General features: G+C 44.1%; 1 protein-coding gene across 4 annotated transcripts in view; it reads right to left on the bottom strand.

Annotated features, from left to right (window-relative positions):
• tmem117 (transmembrane protein 117) overlaps positions 1-26,097 on the bottom strand; it is a 398,678-nt gene that overhangs the window by 126,958 nt on the left and 245,623 nt on the right. For all 4 annotated transcript variants that reach the window (XM_041216475.1, XM_041216476.1, XM_041216479.1 and 1 more), the window contains exon 5: positions 8,526-8,623. In XM_041216475.1, coding sequence (XP_041072409.1) covers positions 8,526-8,623 — 98 coding nt within the window. The remainder of the gene's footprint in view (positions 1-8,525; positions 8,624-26,097) is intronic.

Raw genomic sequence — 26,097 nt, 5'->3', positions numbered from 1 at the left:
CACTCCAGTGTAATAGTCAGGGAGTGCTGCACTATCTGAAGTACCATCATTCAGAGGAGATGTTAAACTGAGGCCCTATCTGTTAACAGGATCTATCTGGTTGGTGAAGCAGAAACCAAGACACAGAGCTTTTCTTTATTGAGAGAGTTTATTGATTCTGTTCAGTCTTGTAGCTCTCTTCCCACACACCCAGTTTCCCAGCTGTCCCCTATTTATATTTGCCCAAAGTACTTTATTAAACAATGCCTTTCATCTGTGCATCCTAACAATATAATTAACATACTATTAACAGATTCCCCTTTCTTTCCATATAACCCATCATGATACAAAATGTCCCCCTTCTAGGATCACCAACAATTTCTTTAAGCAAGCATTCCTTTTTGTAGAACACTCCAATAATTGGTGACTTGCATCTACCCATTTTAGCTTAGAGGTCTCTTTTCTCTCTAACATTTCTTCTATGCTAGCAAGGTCAATCTTTAACCTTTTGTTAGTCACACTCTTTGTTGAATGTACGTTATCCCACAGAGGATAGTTATCCATGCAACATTCAATGGGCAAATTTTTCTCAGGAATAGGATTTCCTTCAAAATGTTTGATAAGTAAAACCCCATATCTATTGTTTCTACCAGAAACTGCTGAGGTGCTTTTAACTTCTCTTCTTATTTTCTTTGCTTCCTAGGCCAATGAACAACATTTGTTATTCTTTCCCACCAAGAATATGATAAACCCTACTGTACTAGAATATCCATCCAGAAGGGGGCATATGAAGTATCACTAAAAATAACTTACTTCATATCTTCTGATTCACCCAAATTGCGTGTGCATTTCTCTGAATTTAATTTCTTTAATGTTCTATTTGCTTTCAGAACTTCCTCATTTGTAATATGTTTCATCATAGTGCTCAGTTCCTATACATCAGGTCTAGTCTGAGTGCACAGCCAGTTCAACAGTCCAATCAAACTTCTCAATTGGTCTATTTCTTCCTTGGATGGAGGATCCTCTTTTTTGTGAGGACCTGGCCCAATTTATTGGGATGCGACTGACATTTTCTAAATATTTTGATTCAAAGTCAGTTTCTACTTATTCTGCTTAATGTCTAACCCTATATAATTAAAGGGCCCCCGGAGCCTGATTTATGATCTTAAACTCCTTCTTTATTTTACCTATCACTCATTTTTCAAATTCTGCAGAACTTCCTCACAGAAAATCATCAATGTGCATCATAAAGATGCCTGCTACTTTCTCCTTGTGATCCCAGTAGAACATTGTTGGATCTGCTTTTAGCTGAATACAACCCGTTTACAACAAGACAGACCTAACTGAGAAATACCACATCCTTGATGCATCATTCAACCCATAAACACACTTGTTTAAGTTCCACAGTTTCCTTTCTCTATCGCCTGCCTTTTTAGGCGGTTTAAAAAAAAACACCGCCCTTTGAAATTTCTTACCCTGCAAAAATGCAGCTTTTATATCAGTCAATTTACATTCCCAAGAAAATGTTGCTAACAGAGCTAAGAAAATCTTCAAGCTCACTTTTCCTGCAGTGGTGGAGTCCACCGACATCTTGATCACTAAGTTTTTCTTTGAAATCCCGAGCCACTACTCCAGCTTAAGCTTTATACATGTCATCAGCAAGTACCTTTCCTATGCTTATCCGCCTGTGTAACAAGGCTTGCTTGTCCCCTGTCTGGTATTTCAGTAACAGCATGGATAATAAAGCAACCTGAAGCACAGTGCACCCATGGCAGCTCATTCTGCCAATTGGTCCAAATCTTTCATACCAGAACAGTTACTAGTAGGTACTAGGATATTCCAGAATGTTTTTAGTCAAAACTGTTCAAAAATTATTCTCGAACAGCAGCCTTGAGCAATAACACAACTAGTCCCATCCACCACTTCTCCACCTGGTTGAACTTGCTCTCACTTTCTCCAGGTAAAAACTGTTGCCGTGGGAACCTGCATGGACCCAAGCTCTTTTGTAGCATAGACGGAACATCCTGTGTTCCAATCATACTCAAACCTTTCTCCTAGTATTTCTATCCATTATATTAATGGTTGTGTCCATGCTGCATCCCATTATCAATTTTATTTCAAGGTTTTTTTTATCTAGGCTATGCTTGAAGGCAATGGCCTAGATTTTCTGGTCTCTGAATAGTCCCAAGATACACTATGGGACCCCCTCGGAAGTTGCAACACAATAACTCTGTGGGAATTTCCCAGATGGTTTGAATTGTTCCTTGCTCCCCGGGACCCTCCAAAAAAGTCTCCAACTCTGAGTTAGAGTCGGAGAATTCAAACAACTCCAACTTACTTACTGGGTAGTTACCCAGGAAATGTTAGACAGAAAAATCCCAGTCTCACTCCTGAGTAACTATACAATATACAATTGACCCCTCAATCACTCCACTGACCAACCCCTGCCCGGCTCCTCTCTCAACACCCCCTGACTCACACTCATCCCCTGACTTCCCTTGACCCCTGACACCCCCACCACCCCTCTGACCCAACCTGACCTGCTCTCAGCACCCGACTGTCCCTCTGACCCCCACAACAGGCAGGAGATGCATTCTTTGTGGCTTCCGGTGACCTCCAATGGCCTCTTCAAGGGTGACTGGCTAGGCTGCCATAAACCTATAAAAATTGAGTAGAACATCTGCATGCGCCAAGCACCAAGTTTGGGGAGAGTGTGATCCTAAAACAGGCGTGAAAGGCTGGTTAGTGCACACCGCAAGATTCAGCCCTATAATACTGCATCTGAAAATGCCTTACAGAAACATTTGAAGACCCTACTTGCTATCACTACATTAGGAAAGGGAGTGATAGAATGGGAGGTAAAATCATCCTTTCCTCATTATTGAATTTTCATCTTCTGTTTGTGCAGCTAATGTGCCTCATTCGCACGTGGAAGGTGTAGGGGGGTGTAGGGGGTCATCAGCAAGGGAAGGGAGCTGTCTCCCAGCAGGCTCCCCACTTCCCGATGTCAGGTCCCTTGATCAAGCACTGAGTGCCTTTGAGGCTGTCCATGGGCCTCTCCCCTGGGCCCTGGCCTTAACTGTCAATCAGACTGACAATAGAAAATAAATCCTGAGATTTGAGAATTCTATTGTGTATTGTTGAGTGAGGCTTAATTTTACGTAGGAATCACAGCTCTTGTGACAAATGAGCAAGAGTTGACAAAGCTATAATTGCTTTCAAACCAGCACTGGGGAAGGTCTGGCCTATACATCACCCATTCTAGATTGTGGGTACTGCATCTCACAAGGTAACCATTTAGGGGAAGGGAAAAAATGACAAACACAACGGAGAGATAGCATGAAAACAATACTTAAACGTAAATTTGTAAAATATTTTGCCAAATAAAAACAAATTGTGCCAGATATTTTTCTGTCTGGTATTAATAAATATTATTCCATTTTTCAAGTATTTGTTTCACTTATATATTCAATAAAATAATATCCACCAGAAAGTTACTTTAATTTGTTTAGCTGCCTCACAATGGTCAACATTACTCTTTTTAACTAAATTGCCAATGCAAATTAATAAGAACTTGCATTTATATCGCCCATTTAATGTAAAAAAAAATCTCAAGGCACTTTACAGAGTTAAAATCAGACAAAAATGGATGAAGGAGACATTAGAAGCGGTGAGCAAAGGTTTAGTGAAAGAGCTGGGCATTAAGGAGGACCATACAAGAGCAGAGAAAGGCAGCAAGGCTTTGGGATGGTATTCTATGTTGTGAAGCCTAGATGGCTGCCTGCACAGATACCGGAGCATTATTTTGCTTCATGTCATGTTGCTCTAATTCGGAAGTTGTGTTATTTTATAGAATGTTTTTGTACTAGGTGTAAAGGGTTAATGCTTATGTTATATTCATCAATGATGTAAGTGATGATGTAAGTGATGATGCAAGCATGACAACAGAGTCAGATGAGCAAGAGGCTCCAAGAGGACAGGCACAGAAGAGTCTGTGTCCAGAGAACAATGAACTTACTATAAGGTCTTGGATGTAAATAGTTCTAAATAAATGGTTTCAAGAGAAACAAAAAGTTGACTACCTTCAAGTCACTCACTGGGTAAGAGAAAGTGTATTGAGCTGGAAGACCAAACAAGCAAAGGGCTACAAGCATAAACAGTGACAACAACCCAAAGCACTAGGGATAGTCACTTTTCTGTCTTCAATTTCATAATGCCCATATTATTATACATCTTTGATATCAAACATTTGTTTAGTCCAAAGGAAAGCATGGCAGGTTCTGGAATTTGAAATAAAAACAGAAAATGCTGGAAATACTCAGCAGGTCTAGCAGCATCTGCGGAGAGAGGTCATCACATTGAAAGTTCACAGACTTGAAATGTTAACTCTGTTTCTCACTCCATACATGGTGCCAGACTTGCTGAGTGTTTCCAGCATTTTATGTTTTTATTTGTTTAGTCCAATAAAGTTTTGATCCTTTTTCAAAATTGAAGCAATCAATTATTATAAAATCAGCATGCTATATAGAGATTTAAAAAATTAACATGTATGAACACGTCATGTCAACTTTTGCTATATTAATTTCTATGCTAATATTTATGATGAAAAGTGCTGTGTAAGCTCATCGGACTGACTTTTCCCCCTGTCGGGGGGGATGTTGAATGGCGGGCGTGCATAGGCGCACTTCCGATCGGCGCCATTTTACATGTCACATGCGTTGGGGCATGTCCATAATTTTTAGAAAAGCTTTATTAAAATTTTTAAAAACCTACATGAAACCTCATCCCGCCCGTGGAAGAGGTTTCATGTTTTTTCTAGTTCCCGCCGGGGCTGCTGGCCTGCTCGCCAACATTAAGGCTGGACAGGCAGGTCCTTTAATTACTTAATTGACCCCGTCAATGGCCTCAATTGGCCATTGACAGGTCGGCGGGCGAGCAGCTGATTTCGCTGCGCCCCCACCTTCCTGAAAATTTAAATGCGGCGGGTTGACATCGGAAGTTGCCTCGACACCACCGCATGTCATTTTACTTATCGGCGAGCGGGCCCCACCCCCACTCGCCAACACGTAAAATCCTGCCCATCATGTGTAATTAATTTTCTTGCCAGTGGAGGCACCACAACATCACCACAGGCCGGAGGGTATAGTTGTGGCAGGACAGGTTTGAACAGACAATTTTCGTTATAAATGTGAGCATAATGCATAACTTTAAAATGGTACCTAAGTTAGATCCGCTTGTCCTGTTTCAATTATCTCCTGGTTTCACCTGAAGATTCCACTTAGACTTAGCTGACGTAAGAACTTAAGAACATAAGAACTAGAAGCAGGAGTAGGCAATTCAGTCCCTTGAGCCTGCCCCGCCATTCAATACGATCATGGCTGATCTTATTTCGGCCTCAACTCCAATTTCCTGCCCTCTCCCCATAACCTTTCAACCCATTACTAATTAAAAATCTGTCTATCTCCTCCTTAAATTTATTCAGCGTCCCGGCATCCACTGCATTCTGAGGTAGTGAATTCCACAGATTCATGACCCTTTGAGAAAGGTAATTCCTCCTCATCTCTGATTTAAATCTGCCACCCCTTAACCTAAAACTATGGCCTCCCACTGTAGAATGCCCCACAAGGGGAAACATCCGCTCGTCTACTTTGTCTATCCCCTTTAAAACCTTATATACTTCAATTAGATCTTCTCTCATCCTTCTAAATTCTAGCGAGTTTGGGCCTAAACTGCTCAATCTCTCCTCAGAAGACAAGGCCCACATCTCTGGAATCAATCTAGTGAACCTCCTCTGAACCGCCTCCAATGCAACTACATCCTTCCACAAGTAAGGGGACCAAAGCTGTGCACAGTACTCCAGGTGCGGTCTCACCAATGCCTTGTACAGTTGCAACAATACTTCCCTATTTTTATACTCTACTCCTTTAGCAATAAATGCCAAAATTCCATTTGCCTTCCTTATTACCTGCTGTACCTGCATATTAGCTTTCAGCGATTCATGCATGAGGACACCTAGGTCCCTCTGCACTGAAGCATTCTGAAGTTTCTCTCTATTGAAATAATAAGTCGCCTTTTTATTCTTCAGACCAAATGGATAACCTCACACTTATCCACGTTAAACTCCATCTGCCAAATTTTGGCCCATTCACCTAACCTGTCCATATCCGTTTGTAAATTTCTTATTTCTTCATTGCAACTTACTTTCCCATTTTGGTGTTATCTGCAAATTTAGCTACAGTACCTTCTATCCCTGAATCTAAGTCATTAACTTAGATTGTAAATAGTTGGGGCCCAAGGACCGAACCCTGTGGCACCCCATAGCTTGCCATCCAGAAAAAGACCCATTTATCCCGACTCTTTGCTTTCTGTTGGTTAGCCAATTCCCTATCCAAGCTAATAAATTACCCCTAACTCTGTGTGATCTTATCTTGTGTCTTAATCTTTTGTGCGGCACCTTATCACAGGCCTTCTGTAAGTCCAGATATACTACATCTACAGGATCCCCATTATCCACTTTGCTTGTCACATCTTCAAAGAACTCTAGCAAATTCATCAAACATGATTTACTCTTCATAAAACCATGGGTTTCTAGCATGCAAAGCCACTGGAGATCGACTATAGTCTGCAACTGAGTGGTTTTGCACCTTTCTTAATCTCAAGGCTGGGACTATGTAAGGTAGTATTAAACAATACTTCATGGGCAAAATTTTGCCCTCATTAGGCGGGCACGGCAAGCGGGCCTGGGGACAGTCGGAAAGCTGACCACCGCCCACAATTGGGCCCCAAGAAAGATTTCATGCTGGCCAGCTAGCGTGAAACGTGCACTGTAGCGCTCAGTGCTATTGGGGTGGGGGCAGGAGGAGGGCGAGCACAGAGTGTGCGCTTGTGCTGGGGTGCACACAGTAAAAGCTCCCGGAGGCACAGAACTGCCTCAGGGAGCTGAAGAATTTTGAAGATAAAAGATAAAGAATTTAAGAATGTTAATAATATGTCCCCTCATGAGACTCTGTCACTAGAGCAGGGCATGTTAGAAATTAGTTTGAAATTTTTTTTTTAACCACTGATCGAAACCTCATCCCGCCCGTGGATGAGGTTTCACAAAAAATCCAAAGGCCATGTGGCCTTGTTGCCTGCCCGCCAACTGTAAGGTTGAGCAAGCAGCAAAAAATTTCATTTAGTTAGGACTTTAATGGCCTTAATAGGCCTGTTAGTTGTTGGCGGGCGTGCTGCCAACTCTCACGTGCACCCACCACCCGAAATATCGTACAACTGCACGAGGACGTCAGAGCACTAGCCCAACGTCATCGTGAGTCATTTTACGCTCGTTCAGGTCGGGCACGTGACCACCTGGCAAGCACTATATTCTGTGCCATATTAACATTAAACTTCAATTACATGGATAGAAGCTGGAGCTTCTCTCCTTAGAAAAAAGAAGATTATGAGGGGATTTGATAGAGGCATAAAAAATCAGGAGGGGTCCGGACAGAGTAGATAGGGAGAAATTGCTCCCGTTGGTGGAAGGATAGAGCAGCAGTTGGCACTGATTTAAGGTGATTGGCAAAAGGAGAAATGGTGACAGGAGGAAAATCTTTTCATGCAGTGAGTTGTTAGGATCTGAAATACACTACCTGACAGCGTGGTGGAGGATGATTCAGCCAAGGACCTCAAAAAAGAATTGAATTATGACCTGAAGAGGAAACAATTACAGGGCTAGGGGAAAAAGGGGAAGGAAGTGTGATTAGGTGAGTTGCTCTCGCAGAGAGCCAGCACAGGCTTGACACACTGAATGGCCGCTTTCTGTGCTGTAACCATTCTATGATTCTATAAATGGCATAATACACACAGGAATCCTGAACAGCTGGATATTGCTGGATTCTAAATGGGCAGAGGGTGCCCTTCTGGGGGTGTTCAGGCATGGGAATTCATGGCTGAATATTGGTTCCCCTCCTACTTTAAATTTCCATCTATAACAGATGCAACATAGAGCAACTTCTTCAGTTTCCAACTAATTATTCTCATTCCCAATTTGGCTATGTTGCTTGTCTTTTGAATTTAAAAGATTAAGTATTCCTGACAGCAAAACTTACCAAACCCGCTGCCACATAAAACTATGCGATTGAGATCAATTCTACAAGTTCAAATAGAGTTTAGCATCAAAGTTAATTTTACTCCATGGTTATTAAGCTCAAATTCTTCTTCCTGGACTACAATGTGAATCAGCAAATCAATGTGTCAAGCTTAGTTTCCATGACTGTAAATCCTCCGTAAAAACAAATACTGTTGTGGTATAAAGAGTGTGAGGAATTTGTATCTGTACAATAATTTAGGACTTGTAATATTAAGACAAAAAATTATTGCATAAAACAAATTTAATAACTTCTGTTTGTAATTATAATCTCTTTGATATTGGAACAACAGTGCAATGACGGCTAAATAAGAACAACAAAAAGCCTCAATTCTGATTATCAGAATATTTTCATGTTGAATCAGGAACATAGCGATTATAAATAAAGACATTTGGGGTAAACATGCCAGTTCAGCCTTACCAAAACAAGACCACCCTGTTGTATCCCTTTCTCCAGAAGGCTCGAGCTGTCTTTCCCCAACCAGGATACAAAGCATCTTGAAGCATCATATCTGTGACCTTCATTGAAACAAAATGGAAGCAAATGTTACATCATTGCTCAGATGATTATTTGTTTTATTTTTCCATTTTACCCGAGTCTATGTTTCCCATTGGTCAAGAAGCTTTAGTCAAAGTGTTAAGAAGCTTTGATGCTTTAATATGTGGCCTTCATGAAGCAAGTAGATAGCTCATTCTGTGGGACATGTGGCATGCAAGAGCACTGGAGACGATCATAAAAATTTATATTGCTGTCATACAAGGTAGATAATTATAAACAAACATACTGTGATCTTTTGCAATGTTATAGCATCCCTAATGGTTTTAACTTTCTTTGTGAGCTGAAAGCTTCTCATTTTTATGAATAGGCCAATATTTAAATACCAATTAAAATTGAAGCAATCGGATGGGTCACTGGTACAAGAATGTGCTACAGTGCAGAGTGTAAGTCACAGATTTTTAAAATAATTTCATGGGATATGAGCGTTGCTGGCCAGGCTAGCATTTAATGCCCATCCTTTATTGCCCTTGAGAAGGTAGTAGTGAACCTTGAACCGCTGTAGTCCATGTGGTGTAAGAACACCCACAGTGCTGTTAGGAAGGGAATTCCAGGATTTTGACCCAGTGACAGTGAAGGAACGGCAATATATTTCCAAGTCAGGATGGTTTGGTTTGGAGGAGAATTTGCAGATTGCGATGTTCCCATGCATCTGCTGCCCTTGTTCTTCTTGGTGGTAGAGTTCACGGGTTTGGAAGATGCGGTTGAAGGAGTCTTGGTGAGTTGCTGCATTGCATCTTGCAGATGGTATCTGCCACTACTGTGTGATGGTGGTGGAGGGAGTGAACGTTGAAGGTGGTGGATGGGGTGTCAATCCAGCGGGCTGCTTTATTCTGCCCAGCTTCTTGAGTGTTGTTGTAGCTGCTCTCATCCAGGCAAGTGGAGAGTATTCTGTCACACTCCTGATTTGTGCCTTGTAGGTGGTGGACAGGCTTTGGGGAGTCAGAAGCTGAGTTACTCACCACAGAATTCCCAGCCTCTGACCTGCTCTTGTAGCCACAGTATTTATATGGTTAGTCCATTTCAATTTCTGGTCAATGGCAACCCCAAGGATATTGATATTGAGGTATTCAGTGGTAGTAATGGCATTGAATGTCAAGGAGAGATGGTTGGATTCTCTCTTGTTGGAGATATTCATTGCCTGGCACTTGTTTGAAGGGAATGTAGCTTTCCAATTATCAGCCCAAGCCCAAAAGTTGTCCAGATGTTACTGCATGTAGACACAGACTGCTTCAGTATCTGAGGAGTCGTGAATGGTGCTGAACATTGTGCAATTGCCAGCAAACATCCTTACTTCTGACCTTATGATGGAAGGAGGGTCAGTGATGAAGCAGCTGAAGATGGTTGGGCCTAGGGCACTCCCCTGAGGAACAGATTCATACACATTCCCCATATAATCAGTTCCTTATCACAGTTGGTTTACTAAGGGTAGGGAAGATCATTTTCTGCCAGGGAGAAGAAAAACCAATCAGAGTACAGACCTTATGGCCTCAAAGTACCACAGCAGTCCTGACATATCCCCACTGTAACTTTAGTAGAAGTAGGCAAGAATGAGTAAATAGACCAGGATCCAAATGGGCCATGTCTGTACCTTTTGGTGAGTTTTCCAGCATGACCTGGTGTGACGGTGGATCTTCTGTCTGTTCCATACCAGATTATGATTCCGAGGGGTTTCAGGGGTGATGAGCCCCAGTGACCCGGGTCTTCAAAGATTTCAGGTGTATGGTTAGTTTTATGGACAGGAGGAGGATTAATTTAAACAGCCCTGGTTTCTCCTCTCACTACCTATCCATAAACAGAAAGTTTTTGATTTCTGATTTCCTCTTTTATAAGTGGTTTTCCCCAACCCTTCAGTTTAGAGTGATCCAATCCTCCATTAATAACCCCACAGCAAACTCGAGATAAGGTAAACTAAGAGGGTTAGTTTATTTACATGAGAAGAGGTTTTGCAACATCTGCCCCTTTTTGCACTCATACCATAAAAGGGGGATAAGAGAAAGAAAGAGGTACAGGGCAAGACCATGTTAAAAATAAGAGTTATGGTTTCACGTGAGTCCCGAGTCCAGAATCGAAAGTCCAGTGGTATATTCCTTCAGAGGTAAGCAGGCTGACACTGATGCGGGGTGACCCCTCTTTTCAGAAGCAATAGCTTCCCCAATGGAAGAAAGCACGCAGTGATGAATGAGGCTTTTAGGCACAGATACAGGAGTTCCAATTTGCCAGTAGTACACAGTGTAGATGAGGGCCCGGCAATGTACCTGGAGAGAGCTCTCTCTGCTGCTACCTGTTAGGCGGCAGACTCCCTGAGTTCAGTTCCATTCGGCAATATTGCAGGTTTTAGCAGCTTGGGGGAGGTCATGTGACATACCTCTCACTTCTTCTCCTGGGTGTTGGACAAAGGATGTACTTTTCCAGGTCTGGAATCTTGGGAGGTTTAATAGAAGAGTCAGGGTCCTTTTTGTCCTTGCAGACATATTGTCCCCATTGGCCAGAACCCTGCCTTAGAAATATAAAGGGTGCTGGTGCCTTTCTTTGGAATTTGATCTTCTGCAGTCACAGGGGGCATTAGCACTTCATTAAAAGTAACAAGGTCCCTGCTGGCTTCTGAAGTTTAGAAATTCCTCTGGCATGAGCCATGGCATGTCAGGCTAAAGCCTGTATCCATTTTAAATATAAAGTAATAATTTTATAAAGTATCCAGGCTGCTGTAGATATATATATTTTCCTTCCTGCCTGGACAGGACAGTAGTGAAAGTATACCTTATTCAGGCCCCAACCACGTGGAGACCCATCCCAGGATCATGAGCCAAACATCACAAAGATCCAGCAGTATAAATTATTTTAATTAGAATGGGAGCAACAAGGACTTTACATCCTTGCTGCTGTGGCAGGCATCCCAGAACCCATAGGTGCTTCCTAACGCTAAGGAAATAAAAGGATTTCCCACTGACTGCACAAACTTTGGTGGTCTCAGTAGCAGGAGATCTTGGGGTGGATACATCTCGGCACCCCACAGATATTTGGAGCCTATTTCCCATTGGTCATATGATCTTAAAATTTCCCCTTACATTATTCTACTTGTGTCGATTGATTCATGTGCATCAAAACAATAGTGCAAAATCAGTAAATTTTATGCCATTTTGTGAGTACTGACAATGCTGTAAAATAAAATTAGAAAATCCATCAAACTGCATGCAAAAAAGTCAGAATAGGCAAAGGTATGCCAGTTAGATTAGCCAATCAACCCATTCTCAAATTATTAATAACTTTGCAGTTATATATTACCTTATTATGGCAAAACATCTCAAAGAACTGGGTACACGATGAATTACACAATAGATTATGACCCATTCACTGTCAAAAGTGACAGAATCATATTTATCGACATTGTACAGATGTTAAATGGCACATTTATTATTTCAGAAATAAATTTACACTCTTTACGTTTCAGGTCAAACTGTGGCAGTTTCAACCATTAAACTTGCTAACAAGTTACTCCATTTAAATAAGAACGTTTTTATTAACCCAACTTGATAAATTACTTGAGTGAGCGTTTTATGATTTCCCACTGTCAGAAAAGCATATGAAAATATTAATCAACATTGTTTCACCTTAAAAATCATAGAATTCTATAGCACAGAAATAAACCATGTGGCCCTTCATGGCTGCCCTACTTTTTTTTCTGACGTTTGAGCCATTGGAGTAGATCTTGACTTTGAGTGATAGTTTAAAACAGGCAATAGCTAGGTGACAATTGTTAAGACCAGGTGAGAAGGGTTGAACTGGCTCCCTTCCATTCAACCTCATTGATTGGTCACAACAAAAGTTTAAGTTTCTTTTTCACCAAGGTATGCCTTTTCTAAACCAGAATGTATTTAACTGTTTAAGCTGTGGGCAATAAGGAGCCAATCAAACAAGGTTTTCTTGAGTCAAAGAAAGCGCAAATTTATTGACCACTAAATCTGAGAAATATTAGAAAAGCGCAGCCTCAAGCATTCGGCCCTCATGCAGTCAATGGGCTCACAGGCGAACACAGGTAATAGAAATAAGGTGAATTAGATCCAATTAAAAAAGATAAAAGAATATACGGTTAAGTGTCCTTTGATTGTCCTTGAGGCGTAGATTTTAAATGCTGCGGCCGATTTAGGTTAACTGGTTTCTTGGATGTGGTCAGGTGTTGCAATTATTACGGGATCTCGGTTTGCTTATTCCAAAAGAGAGAGGGGAAGAGGGAACAGTCTGCAGCCAGTTTCTTCTGCTGAAGACTTTCTTGACACGGCCTGAGTCACTTGCAATCTCTCTCTCTAATGACCGGCAGCCCTGCCTTGAAATACTTCACCCATTGTGTATTTCCAAGAGGTTTTGGGTGTGTCTGTCTGTGTCCATTGTTTCAATATCCAGTACTTTACATTTTTAATGTTGCTTCCTTAGACAGTTATGAGTTTCGATGGATGCCTTCATATTCCCTTGGAGGGTGATTTGTTTGTTTCACACCTTCAACTTGGAATGTGACCAAATTAAGCAACTTGCTCCGTCTCAGTTCAAATTGCAAAATTCCCAGTCAGTTGAAAGCTGAAAAATCATATTTTCAAAAAATGAAGGGGCATTGCTGTGTGACGAAAGTATAATAATTTTCATAATATTTTTCTGGTTTATTGTGAAGTAGGTTTATGGAGGTGAGTATAGTTGGGTCTGTCTGTGTGATTTAATTATATTTGGAGTCAAGTAGGCTGCAAGCTTGAAATCAAAAGAAGTCAGGTGCTTGACATGCAAATGAGTAAACATAGATGCTGCCATAGCATGTAAGGTGCAAAGGGAATTTTTGATAAATGAAGGGATTTGGATTTCAAAGGGATCTTAGTCTGTTTACAACTAGCCAAATAAGCAAGGCTAAGGAGGGCTTTTATTTTTCCCAAAGGTTACTGACAACATTGGCAACATGAAAGTTTTTATATTATGAGGAAGATACAGTTTCAAAGGCATATGGAACAATAGAATTAACATATTAAAAAGACAGAAATATATAAAGGAAAATGAAAGTCTATGTGGGAGAAGGCCGAGTAAGATCTAACAGGAGTGTGTGAAATTGCCTCCATGAAGCCTCCATCCATTTGTGCATAAATCTGTTATGTAACGAAACTGAATTTGGGGAAAATCTATTTTGAATTCCACTGTCAAGTGGATATTGTGTTAACTTGCTGGTTCTGTTTTAAATATAAATAATAATATGTCGGACTGTTGCCTTAAAAGAGGTGTAACTGGGAGTCAGGTTAATTAGGAATTTTAGGAATTATTATAGTAGTAATTGCAGCCTTATGTATGTGCTTGAAATCTTTTATTTTGCTAATAAATATTTTAATTTAATTTTTAAAATCTCTAAAGGTCTTGGTGGACGTATTACTTCTGAATTCAGTACATATGTCTTCTTGTAATAAATACAAATTGCAAAAACGTTGTGTTGGTGTGACCTAGTTTCCTTTCTGGGTTTGGTCCACCTGGTACACATCATCTGCCATGTCATAACAGCTTTGTTTGTACAGCACCTGTAATGTAGAAAGATGTCCCAATTGTACTTCACAGAGGTGTAAGATGGCAAAATGGATACCAAAGCAAAGAAACAGATCTTAGAGTAAAGAAAAAACGGCTTGATCAAAGAGGTGGATTTTAAGAAGTGTCTTAAAGGAGGTGATGGAGGTGTAAAGATTCCAGAATATGTGGCCTAATGCTAAATATATGGCTGCTAAAGGTAGGGCAAGCAGGGGGGAGTGATACATAAGAGGCTAAAGTCTAAGAAGCAATGTGTTCTGTGGGGTGGAGGAGTGCATTAATGTAAGGGAAAATTAACAAGAGGACAAAGTTAGAAGAGTTCTGCAAGGCAGAGTGGAGTGGGGAGAATTGAAGGGTTGAAAAAGATTACAGAGATAGTGAGGGACGAAGTCGCCTTGGGATTTAAACACAAAACTGCAAAGGCTGCTGGCCCTTTCGCCTGCCCACCAAATGTAAGGTTGGACAAGCAGCGGAAAATTTAAATCAAATGGATTGTTAATGGCCTTAATGGGCCTTTTACTTGTCGTTGGGTGCACTGCCAACTCTCACACACACCCGCCGACTGAAATATTGTGCGAGTGCGCGATGATGTTGGGATGCTTGCCCGACGTCATCATGCGTCATTTTACGCTCGAGCAGGTCAGGTGCGTGCCTGCCCGCTCAGTGAAAAATCCGGGCCCTAATCTTTACATAGGACTGTAACATCACGTTAAGATTTCAGTAAAGCATTACATCACGAGTATCGTGATGGTAAATTGCTAAATCTCTATATAACCTTAATAACATTTACAGAGCACAAAAATCAATTGTCTAGCCACATTGGAGGCTACAGAAGCCTAGCATCACTGCTGTGGGGGGTGCCTCACGCTGCCAGTTGCTTCCAGTGCGGCCTGTGTGACATTCTGTGCGGAGAAAGATGCACACAGTGGGGTCCTCAGAGTGCACCAGAAGGCCTTGAATTGACACTATCCTGACATCACATGGCTCAACCAGCTGATGTTGGATCCCAAATTTGGGTACCGTTAATCGTGGCAACTAATTTGTAGAACGCTGCGCTTGCCTTATTTAAAGGGCCAGGCATTCAAACTGCAGGTGATTTTTAAGGATATTTTCTATTGTAAAGCATTTGGAATTACACTGGAGTCCTATGGCGAGCTCATGGATTTTCCAGGGAATGTTGCTACATTCTCTCAGGGGCAGAGGATTTGGTAGGCCTGCCCACACAAAGGCTCCAACAGGAATGGGAGCCTGCAGCACAACAGGTAGATGGAGCAGAGATTCTGCAATGATGCCCTCTGCCAATATGAAGCTGAACACCTCCATACTCTTCAGCAGTGACAGGAGGCTGTAGGCCAGCCAATGCACCCAGCATCTCAAGGTACACATCTGTCAGAACTCATACGCATCCTCACCATCCAATGAGTTGGCAAATGAGCCATCCTTTACCCCCGGCCAGGCTGCAGATCACACATGCCCACATGACTCATTCGTGCCAATCCCAATTCTATACTTGTCTCCAAGGGGCGTGCAGTGCCAGTATCTAAACTGGTGGCTGCATATGTCAGATCAAATGATGAGGTCTCTTCATCAATGCTAGGTTGTTGCACTTTCTCCTCCTCCTTAGGCTGCACTGACTGGGCAGGTGGCAGATCTTGGGTGTCTGAAAGCAGAAGGGGAAGGCTGGTGTGAGGGAAAGGGATTGGGGTGCGAAGCAAGAGATCTATGGTCACACCAAGAGCAGCTTGCTCATTATGCCAAATAGCAGGATGAGAGTCGGGCGTGAGTTAAGAATGAGCATAAGGAGGAACATACCATCATTCTCAACGTTCTCAGGAATGCTGGATGCCAGGGGCTCCATTGCAACCGGCCTCATGATGCAGACAACCATCAACCCCATGGGTGATAGGAGTGCAGGCATCATTGTCCCCTGCTGGTTCTGCTCTGCTCCACTCCTATTATTTGCCTCCTTGTCCTACAAGACAAAGGGCAGAACATCAATGATTGTGTAGCACGGTTTGGCTAATGTTCAAAACATAGCTAAATGGCTGGAGGTATGTGGACAGTGGGTGTGAGGCTGGCGGTATTGATCATTGCTTGAAGGTGCGATAGTGTGTCAGGATATTAGGCATAAATCCTGCGTGCCAGGAACTGGTGCTGGGTGAGTGATGGGGGCTGTGGTAAATTGGGTATTGTGAGATTGGTGGTGTGGTGGGTAAGAGATGTCATGTGAAGAAGTATTTACTGCGCTTGACCACACATGCAAGGTCATTTGATTTCTTGTGACATTGCTGTTAGGTTCTCAGGTTCAGTCTCTGGGAATTCACCTCCCTGACCACCTGCTCCCAATCCGTGCTGAGGGTGGTCCTTGAGGACCTCCTGCACCATGCCCGCTGCCCCATGGAGTCATCGCATCTTTCCCCCTGTCCACCACCACCACTAATACCTTCAATGCAGCATTGTGACCCTGGAAACCTCTCCGTGACCCCAGCATTCACTTTACCACCAATATACTTTAGTGCAGCTTCCCTTTAAGAGAAACAGCCTGCCTTTAAGAAGATCAGACTGGTTGCACCAAGTGGTTTCTGAACAACGCCAGTAGGCTCCCTAGTCTGCACAGGGGCAGCCAGCAGCATTAAGAAAAAGACAGCAGCACAGGGATCCACTCGGCCAGGAGCTCGAATCGTGCAGGCAAAGCGGGTGCCCCAAATTGCCATGCCACACACCTCAATCTGAATGTGCACGGCAATCCTGTGACTGTACTTAATGGATATTTTTCAACTCTTCCCAGGGGGTGGTTACCCTCCTGCTGTGTAAACTACAAAAACAAAACTGAACTTGTTTTAACATAAAGAAAAGTGCCAGTGAGTTATTTTCATGTAACTGAACCAAACAAATAATTCTTTATTGTTTTCTTGGCAACCACGTTGTATTTTATTAAATATATTGCACCATTTATTTGAAGACAGTAGGAAGAATTAGCTTGTTCAGAACAATGACCTTACCTGTCAAGTAAAGTAACGCTTGAAGTATCAGCAGTGCTGGTTTATACTGTCAAACAGGTAATTTTTGCAACAGTGGGAACAAGACGTCATTACAACAAATTAATACGTGTATTACAAAGCCCATTTAGTTCAGTGCTGGTAAAAACATTTCTTCAGTTGCATTTTCTAATAGCGTGCTCTACAAATAGACAAGGAATAATTGCTTATTGTAAAAAAAAGCAGGGACCATTTTCACTTTCCGTTGCTGGAGGGTTATGCAATGTCATTTCCTGACAAACCTTTAATGAGAACGTGCAATATTGAACTGACATTCATGAGCAGCAACCTCTCTGATAGGATGGCAGTTGCCAGCTATGAACAGACTCCTGGGTGTCAGGCAGCTGGTTGTTTTCCCAAGACTGCTTGGAGCTTGTATTTGTTGGCTATATTGTCAGATCAATGTCAGGTCAGTCACAACCACACAGAAAGCCTCAGAGAGGGATAACCACTTCAGGCATGAATTCAGCGATGGAGAAGGACAATTACCTTTAATTTTTTTTAAAAAAAAGAACTGGTTCTTATCTCTGGGGCTTCTTAGGAAAATTAGAGAAGTTGGAACCAGCCAGTAAACCCCAGAATTGCCGAGGGTCATAGTTACATCAAATACAAGATTAATATCGTAAAATCAGAGTCCCCATCATCTGTATTTGGAATGCAATCTGAAACATTTAAAATTGGATAAACTGCTGCTGCAATAAAGGTGTTTGAACCTGTATTTCTGTAACTGAAAATGTCTAATTATATTGTTAATTAAATATTTAACAATTAAATAAAATGATGCCTGTTCAAGACTCTGACTATACTCCCTTCGGACAAGGTAATATTTACATCAGACCTTTGTGTGGGAAAATAACCATTAACCTTCACTTATGTGTAGGGGATAACTGAGGTCAACATTGGTTTTCATCAGATTTTCAGTGAACATGGCATGACATTATGGCTAAGGCTCAATAGTCAGGGAAGATTATCTATCTCAGCCAGGGAAAAGCATAATCATTAGGAGTATGGAGAGTCCCCAGAAGGCAGAGATTTGGATTAAGCGAAGAAAATTCAAAGAAGAAATAAGTTCGGAAGAATAAAACTATTCTCTTGAAACTGAGGGAGTAATCAGTGTATACATGCATACAGTTACTACTACAATCTAACACAAAACAGGGCAGTCATCGGTAGCACTTGTTGTACTGATTTGAATGACAAGGCAGCAACAATGCTTTGCAATTCCATGATGCTCATTACATACAAACAGACCCCTCGGTGTGGGAGAGAAGAGAGAAAGGAAGAGGAAGAGGGTCAGGCCCATAAAAGGATGATGCGAGAGGAGGATTTTTAACTGCAGGATTTTTGAGTAAAATTATTTTTAGGCAAATTACAGGTATGCGCATATGAGCTTCTATGTCCCACAAGAAGGATTATAATTTGGGTCAGTTCTTCACCCATTCTTGCCTAGAATCGGTTCCACCCACCCACTTCATGCCCACCCTCAGCCAGTCTTAACTGCTAACCAGCTTTTGCATCTCATCAACAGAGAGTCTGTTTTGTATATGCGGTCCATTGAGTAAACATTAACAAGAGCCTGAGCAGAAAGCTGTCCGGGGCTCCTGGCTGATGCCTTGGGCAGTGGTTGAATACTGCACAATCCTTAATGCTTTATCCTATGGTTTTTGCTCTGAGAAACGCTTAGCAGCACCACTGCCTCTCCCTGCCCCACATTCACGCACGTGCCCACCATGTAATAACATCCCATGTACAACGTACAGAAACAGAAAATGCTGGAAATACTCAGAACATCAGGCAGCATCTAATGAAAATCGTGACCTGAAAGGTTAACTGTTTTTCTCTCTCCACAGGTGCTGCCCCTGCTGACTATTTCCAGCATTTTCTGGTTTTATTTCAAATTTCCAGCATCCACAATATTTTGCTTTTGGATCCCATGTGTAACATTTGAGTTCAAAAGCTTCTCTTGCTAAAAACTGTGGTTGCAGTCCTATTAATCAGAAGAGCAAAATGCTGAAGTTCTCCACAGTGCTCTTCAGATAATATATCTGTGAAAGGGTCTATGAACAGCAAAGACCACATACCAATGTAAATGAAGTTTGATACAAGTACGTACTAATAGTGTATCCATTTAAATATGTACGTGCACTAAATAGTTGATCATATCATGTCATTATCTCTTTGATACAACATTTCAAATGATGTGACATATAAATTACTAAATTGGAAAAGCTTATTTCTTCCAACAAAATCAAAATCTGGACTCCTTTTGAAGGAACAACATGTTTGCAATAAAACTCAATAAAAAAAACTCACAAAAGATTTGCCATGTTTAATATGCTGAGGCTGTCGGGACAATGAAATAGCATTACCGTGTCGCCACATAGTGTTTGGTGCCCTAAGCCTCATATTCAACATTGGCACCTCTTTAACAGGCAATTTTTAAAACAGACTGTTGCAGGAGCTGAGCCTGAATGGAAACTGTCAAATTCAGAAACATTGTCACTTTAAGAAACAGCATCATTTGTTGTTATGTTTGTTGTAATGAGCCATATTTATCGGCAATCTCTGCTTCACAGCAGGGCTAAACCTGTGTTGTGTGAATGTGCCACAGAGTCCTCCAGGTCTTCTGCTGCCTTTCGAGATGACAGTAACTCATCTTCATCAAAACTAAGCCAAGCTTGGAGGAAATCACTTTTTGGGGGATTTAACTGCAAGTCTCACCCAGGTGTGTGCGTATGAATCGCTGCACAATACTACTGATGGCATACAAACAAGCCTCTACAAAATACCTAAATAACTCAATTAGCACTGCCCTCAATTTTACAGAAAGGGTCTGTTAGCTGCTGTGGGTTATGAATTATGTAAAAGCAATATCTAATTTGGTATACTTCCGGAAAGTGAGGTCAGTAACAAGTTAAACTACTGACGTCCATTTCCCAATGAATTCATCAATTGCAGAGGTGACGGTATAGGTTTTGCTGACACCACTGAGCTCCCTGGGATCAAAATTGACAAATAAACATTGCTGGGCATTTAATGTAGGCTTTTTTCTCAGGTTGACTTCAAGTATTGCGATGGTTTCGACAGGTCCAGTAAGGTAGTCACTAAGTAATGAATCATTTTTATTTTTTTTTTTAGTTTTAAAGCATCAGTGGAAAATGTAACATACAACTTACATCATGTTACTTTGAAGACTTTGACATTGATTGATGCAGACTAAATCCTGCTCAGCAGCATACATCGCCAAAGCCTTTCAAATAACATAATGCAGAAATGTCAAGGTCCTGGGGAAATTGACCCTGAACAAAGGTTTACTGAATCTTCTGTCTGGATTGTGCAAGGAAAGTAATGAGTGATGCAAACCCTTCCAGCGAAGTGCCCTTTCTCAATTGATATCAGAGCAGAAAGCAGCGTTCTGCGGGACCTTCATGCTGTGCTTTCCTACTTCTTCGCCATTAAGAGAGTGAGCCGCTTACCTCACAAACTATCTTGGCATCTCGCAAAAAAAATGGCCTGATAGATACCCGACAAGAACCAGTGTCTTCCACGAGAAAAATCAACCAGTTGCAAAAAGCAACAATTCTTCAGACAGGTGCAGGCTGTTAGAACTTTGAACAAACTCAATATGAGAGAAAAGTTGTGGTTTGGATCATGGCAGTTTCACGATAGCAAAATAGAGTAGACTGCGGATTCCTCACAGGTCACATCCAAAAAAAGCCTGGTTGACTACGATGTAACATATTGGTTTAATGAGGTAATGTCCAGCAAATGTCTGCATTACAGACTTGCCTTCAGCACTGATATATTTCTACGGGCTGAATTTTCTAGTTAGCGGTGGCGGGTGGGGGGGGGGTGGGGGTTGGGTGGGGGGTGGAGTGGGAGTGGCGCAGGCGCGGACCCGGTCATTGCTCGGGATCGGGTCTGCACCGCCATTTTATGCCAATTAAGGCCCGCCCAGGGTACTTCACAACTCCTGTGCACAGCGGGAATGGGCAGGCAGCAGTGAGCGCGCTCAGCCCACCGGGTCCAATGGCGACCCGGAGGCCTGTATAAAGGAAGGCCTGGCAGCCTTGGAAAGGCTGCTCACAATGGCTGGGCGAAGGGCTCTGCAGAGGGGCAATGAAGTTCATGCAAGTCCAGAGGGTAGGCCATCGGGCAGGCCAGGCCGGAGCATAGGCCATTGTGGCAAGCCTGGACAGAGGGTAGGGCCGGGGGTCCAGTGTGCTCCTTGTTTTTTGGATGACTGCCTTGCTGCCCTCCTCGAGGAGGTGGCAACACAGTGGGAGGTGCTGGTTCCCCAGGATGGGAGGAGGAGGCCCCCTTACATGACAAAACGTGCCTGGGAGGAGGTAGTGGAGGTGGTGAGCTCCTGTGACGTGGTGCGGCGCACCTGGATCCAGTGCCGTAAGCGTTTGTTGCGCTCTGGCAGGGTGAGTACCATGTTGGCATTGGTCACTTAACCCAGCAGGTCGGCTTACCCCCCCTGTTGACCCCCACCTTCCCAACAATTCTGAGTGTCGTGACTGCATTGAATCATTGACGATGTATCCTTTCCTGGGTGGGAAAGCAGATATTGCCCATGCTGAGGTCAGCCTGAGAGGGTGATGAAGAGATGGGTTCTGCTCCCGCAGTATATGGTACACTGAGTCCCACCTGACTGGTTTGGGGCAACCTGGAGGAGCTGCACCTAGGCGCAGTGCTTGAACTGCAGGACATATTGAAGTTAGGGTGATGACAGGCTGGGAGGTGAGCTCCAAGGCAGCGTGGCAACGAATCATCTACCACCCTCTGTACTCCAAATGCTTGCGCCTCCTTGCTATGGAAGGATATACCATGTGGTGCCTAATGTGATGTAGGCAGCATGTGGCCAAGGTGGGTGAGGGGGTGGGGAACAGGCCTAAGCATCTTTGTGTGCGTGTTCGGCAGCAGCGGGGTGAGGAGGCTCTGGAGCCCTGAAATGTCCCAATCTGGGACGTGCACAAGGAGAGTCCAAGTACAATTTGCACAAATCAATGCTCTTCTCTCATTTTCAGGAGGAGAATGCTCAAAGTGCTGCAGAGTGTGTGAGGACTGGTGGCGGCCAGGCACAGTTAGCCATTCTCAGCTGGTTTGAGCAGGAGGCCCTGGATTTGGAGAGGTGCCATGTGCCCAGATCCACTGGTGTCAATGAGGCTGGGGTGCCAGGGCCAGGGTTGTATGCCCAACAGTGAGGTCAGCATTGTTCTCCCAACAACCATAGCAATGCTGAATATTCAGTGATTTAATTTTGCAACATAGCTTGACCATTGCTTATGGAAGGATGAGCACATAATGATCCGGGGGACAGGGATGCTCTTTGTCATTGTCTCCACGCTAACTGATTCACTGTCCATGTTCTCCCTTTCAGCATCAGCGGAGCAGGGCCGGGGTGAAGGAGCAGCAGAGGCCCCCTCTCACACCTGAGGGGCCTGAAGTCTCACCAGTGTCACACCATCTCTCCCAGGCAGGCAGTGGCGCAGATACTAGCACCTCAGTGGGAATTAGAACATCAGCAAGTGGCCCAGGGCACAGCGGTGAGGGCACTTCACAGTTGCTGGAGGAGCTGACAGAGACAGAGAGTGCCCATGGTGCCAGCAGTCGGAGGAGTGTAGGGGACCAGGCACATGCTCTGTCAGTACCTGATGATGTGCCCCTGGAGTTGTCCGCTACACAGCAGGGGCATGAAATGCGGCAATATCTGCTTGCCCACCCAGCAAAGGATACATCATCAGCATCTGGTGGAGATACATGAGGCAATGCTTGGCATGGTCTCCATGGTGGAGGAGTCTATGCGGACGATCACCGAAGCAATGAGCCTCATGGCCGAGCGTCGTGCGTCCTCCATGGAGAAAGCAGCAACCCTCATGGAGAGCCTCCTCCAGGAGACCCAGCAGGGCTTCCTGGGGATGCCACTGACCAGCAAGCCCTCACATCGGCATTGACCTCAGCTGGTCAGTGTCAGTGTGGCAGTTGGTGTGGGCACCAAGTTTCCCAGCTTGGTGCCCATCCATCCACGGTGAGCAGGGAGTTCTGAAGCGACCTCATGTCGGCGCAGCAGTTGCCTGTCAGCTCTGCGGGCACCTCTCAGGGCGCTCCGGATGAGGACGGCAGAACCTCTACCTCACTCTGTGACCGTAGCATCCGGCGGGCCTGTGACAACTGGGGAGATGCCAGCTGTGGAACTGGCCACTCCCTCCCAGGTGGGCCCAGCACAGGCTCCACGGGGCAGAAGACGACCGCCAAGGTCATCGAGGCCAACAGGACAGCAGAATCAGCAGGCTGGCTCAGATGCCACTCCCAGCAATGGGGCAACACCAAGATGTAGCACCAGGAAACGTAAACATAGGCACCTTAGGCACACACAGGTTTTTCACTGGTGCTTTTGTGTTGACCCGAGATGAGGTCTTTATGATTTGTTCTGATCTGTAACACTATTGTCTTTTTTTTTTGCATAATCTTGTTTGCTTGACATATTAAATTCAGATATGTCACCATGGCTGAGGGTGCCTGTTTTCTTCTGCATGCAGATGGTTTCCAAAAATGTAATGAGTGCTTTGTTGGACACTCAACAAGGCCCTTAATTACCATTCCTAACCTGGCAAATTTTGCACTTAGGTGTCGAGTATGGAGCCTACAGCCCAGGCTTGGCCTGGAGGTCCATCTGTGGTCTACTAGCTGAAGGTTCACTGGATTAAAGCCTCCTGGGTGTCCCTGCCTCCCTGGAATATGCCTGGGTCAGTGTCTACCCCCTCAGCATTTCCCCGTGTTTGCTCATCCTCGGACTCACTGCTGGGCTCTCCGTGTGCAGCCGCAGCCACTGCATCGACGCCTTCATCGTCCACTGTGTCCCCCCCCTTTCCAGCGCAAGATTGTGGAGAGTGCAGCATGCAACCACTATCAGCGACACACGATCTGGGGGGTACTGGAGTGCGCCCCCTGAACAGTCCGGGCATTGAAAGGGCATCTTGAGAAGACCGATGGTTCTCTCCACCACAGCCCTTGTGGTGCCATGGCTCCTATTGTACTGCTGCTCAGCTTCTGTTCTTGGATGGCAGAGAGTTGTCATGAGCCACCTTCTGAGGGGATAGCCCTTGTCACCCAGCAGCCATCCATCCAGCCGGGCTGGAGCACTGAAAAGCCCCGGCACCTGGGAGTGTCTGAGGATGTAAGTGTTGTGGGAGCTGCCTGGATACCTTGCACAGACTTGTAGAATCAGCATCCTGTGATCACACACTATCTGCACATTCATGGAGTGGAAGCCCTTCCTGCTGACGAAGGCTCCGGACTCACCTGCTGGCGCCTTGATGGCCACATGTGTACAGTCTATAGCACCCTGGACACGGGGGAAGCCAGCAATGGCCGTGAAGCCTCTGACTTGCCTGGTCGCAACGGAAGTGGATGAAGGTCAATGCCCGTCTGAACAGAGCGTCTGTAACCTGCTTGACACAAGTGTGGACAGCTGATTGGGAGACACCGTAAAGATCACTCACTGAGCCCTAGAAGGAGTCAGAGGCATAGAAGTCAAGGGCAGCTGTGACCTTCAAAGCCACTGGCATGGGGTGTCCACACAGTTAGGGGAGATCTCAGGGCCAATCATCTGACAGATAGAGTTGACTGTCTCCCTTGAGAGACGAAGCCTCCTTCGGCACTGCACCTCAGACATATTGAGGTAGCTGCTTCACCGCCTGTATACCCTGGCAGCAGGATAATGGCACCTTCTGCGGCCCCTTGCACCTTGGACAACCTCTTGGCCCTGCCCCCCTTGTGCCTGCGCCTGGCATCCCAAAGGTGGCTCCCTTGGAGGCTGAATGTGCACTCCTGGCCTCCTCCCCCTTCTAGCCCTCCCTTCCCCCTCAGAGGAGCTGCCTCCAGTGGACAGTTCAGCTCCCATACCCAGGCTAAGGGAAGGCTTCCTGAAAGCTACAGGCCCGGAAAAGATTCCTCAGTGTAGAGTGCTGACCTGAAGGTTATGAATCCAGAAAAAGCAGCTGGGATGCGTTTTGAAGTACTGCAGATCACACAGGCAAGTATCAGTAACTTTGAAAAATCAATACTTGAGAGAGCACATTCACAGCCCCAATGAGCCCTCTCATCCCACCCGTGGATGAGGTTAATACAAATTGTCCTGCCTGCCGACCCTAAGAATACGCAGGCACCGAAAAATCAGTATCGATTGGTGAATCAAGAGTCTTAAGTGGCCTGTTTATTAATGGCAGGCACGCACCAGAGATCATCGCACGCCCACCTAACGACATATTGCGATGCCACACAGTGACGTTGGGATGCTCGCCCAACGTCACCACGCATCATTTTACACGTCGGCATGCAGGTCCCACTGTCACACGCCAATGGGAAAATTCTGCCCTAGGTATTATTACACACTCAATAGATGTGTCAATACACCAACAGGCAACTTACAATTTTATAGCTCTTATCGAGTAAGTTTCACAAAAACACTCAGACTCCATCTAGTGGTTGGCTGTGGGCTAATTTCATCCTTCTATGTTATCGACTCACACATAGAATAGTAAGTAGACAGCTGAAAGTGGCTTTAAATGTAAACAGAGCATGCCAGTCTAAGTGTCGAGATGCAGATCCACTTGCCTTGACCTAGGTGGCTGAAGCACACCTGTAAGGTTATATTATTGAGGAAATGCAGGCTCTCAGTAAAAAGCTTAAAACATGGGTCAGGATTTTATGGCCCCTCCCCCTCCCCTGGTGGGATATTACAGTCCCGCCGGACTGAATGGAGATTTAAATGGCTCTCCACATCCACCAGGGGGAGACACGCCGTGGTGGGGCCATAAAATCCTGGCCATGGTTTCAAACAAAAG

The sequence above is a fragment of the Carcharodon carcharias genome, chromosome 21 (assembly GCF_017639515.1).
Source record: "Carcharodon carcharias isolate sCarCar2 chromosome 21, sCarCar2.pri, whole genome shotgun sequence".
NCBI lineage: Eukaryota > Metazoa > Chordata > Chondrichthyes > Lamniformes > Lamnidae > Carcharodon > Carcharodon carcharias.
This window is presented reverse-complemented; position numbering and strand designations above follow the sequence as displayed.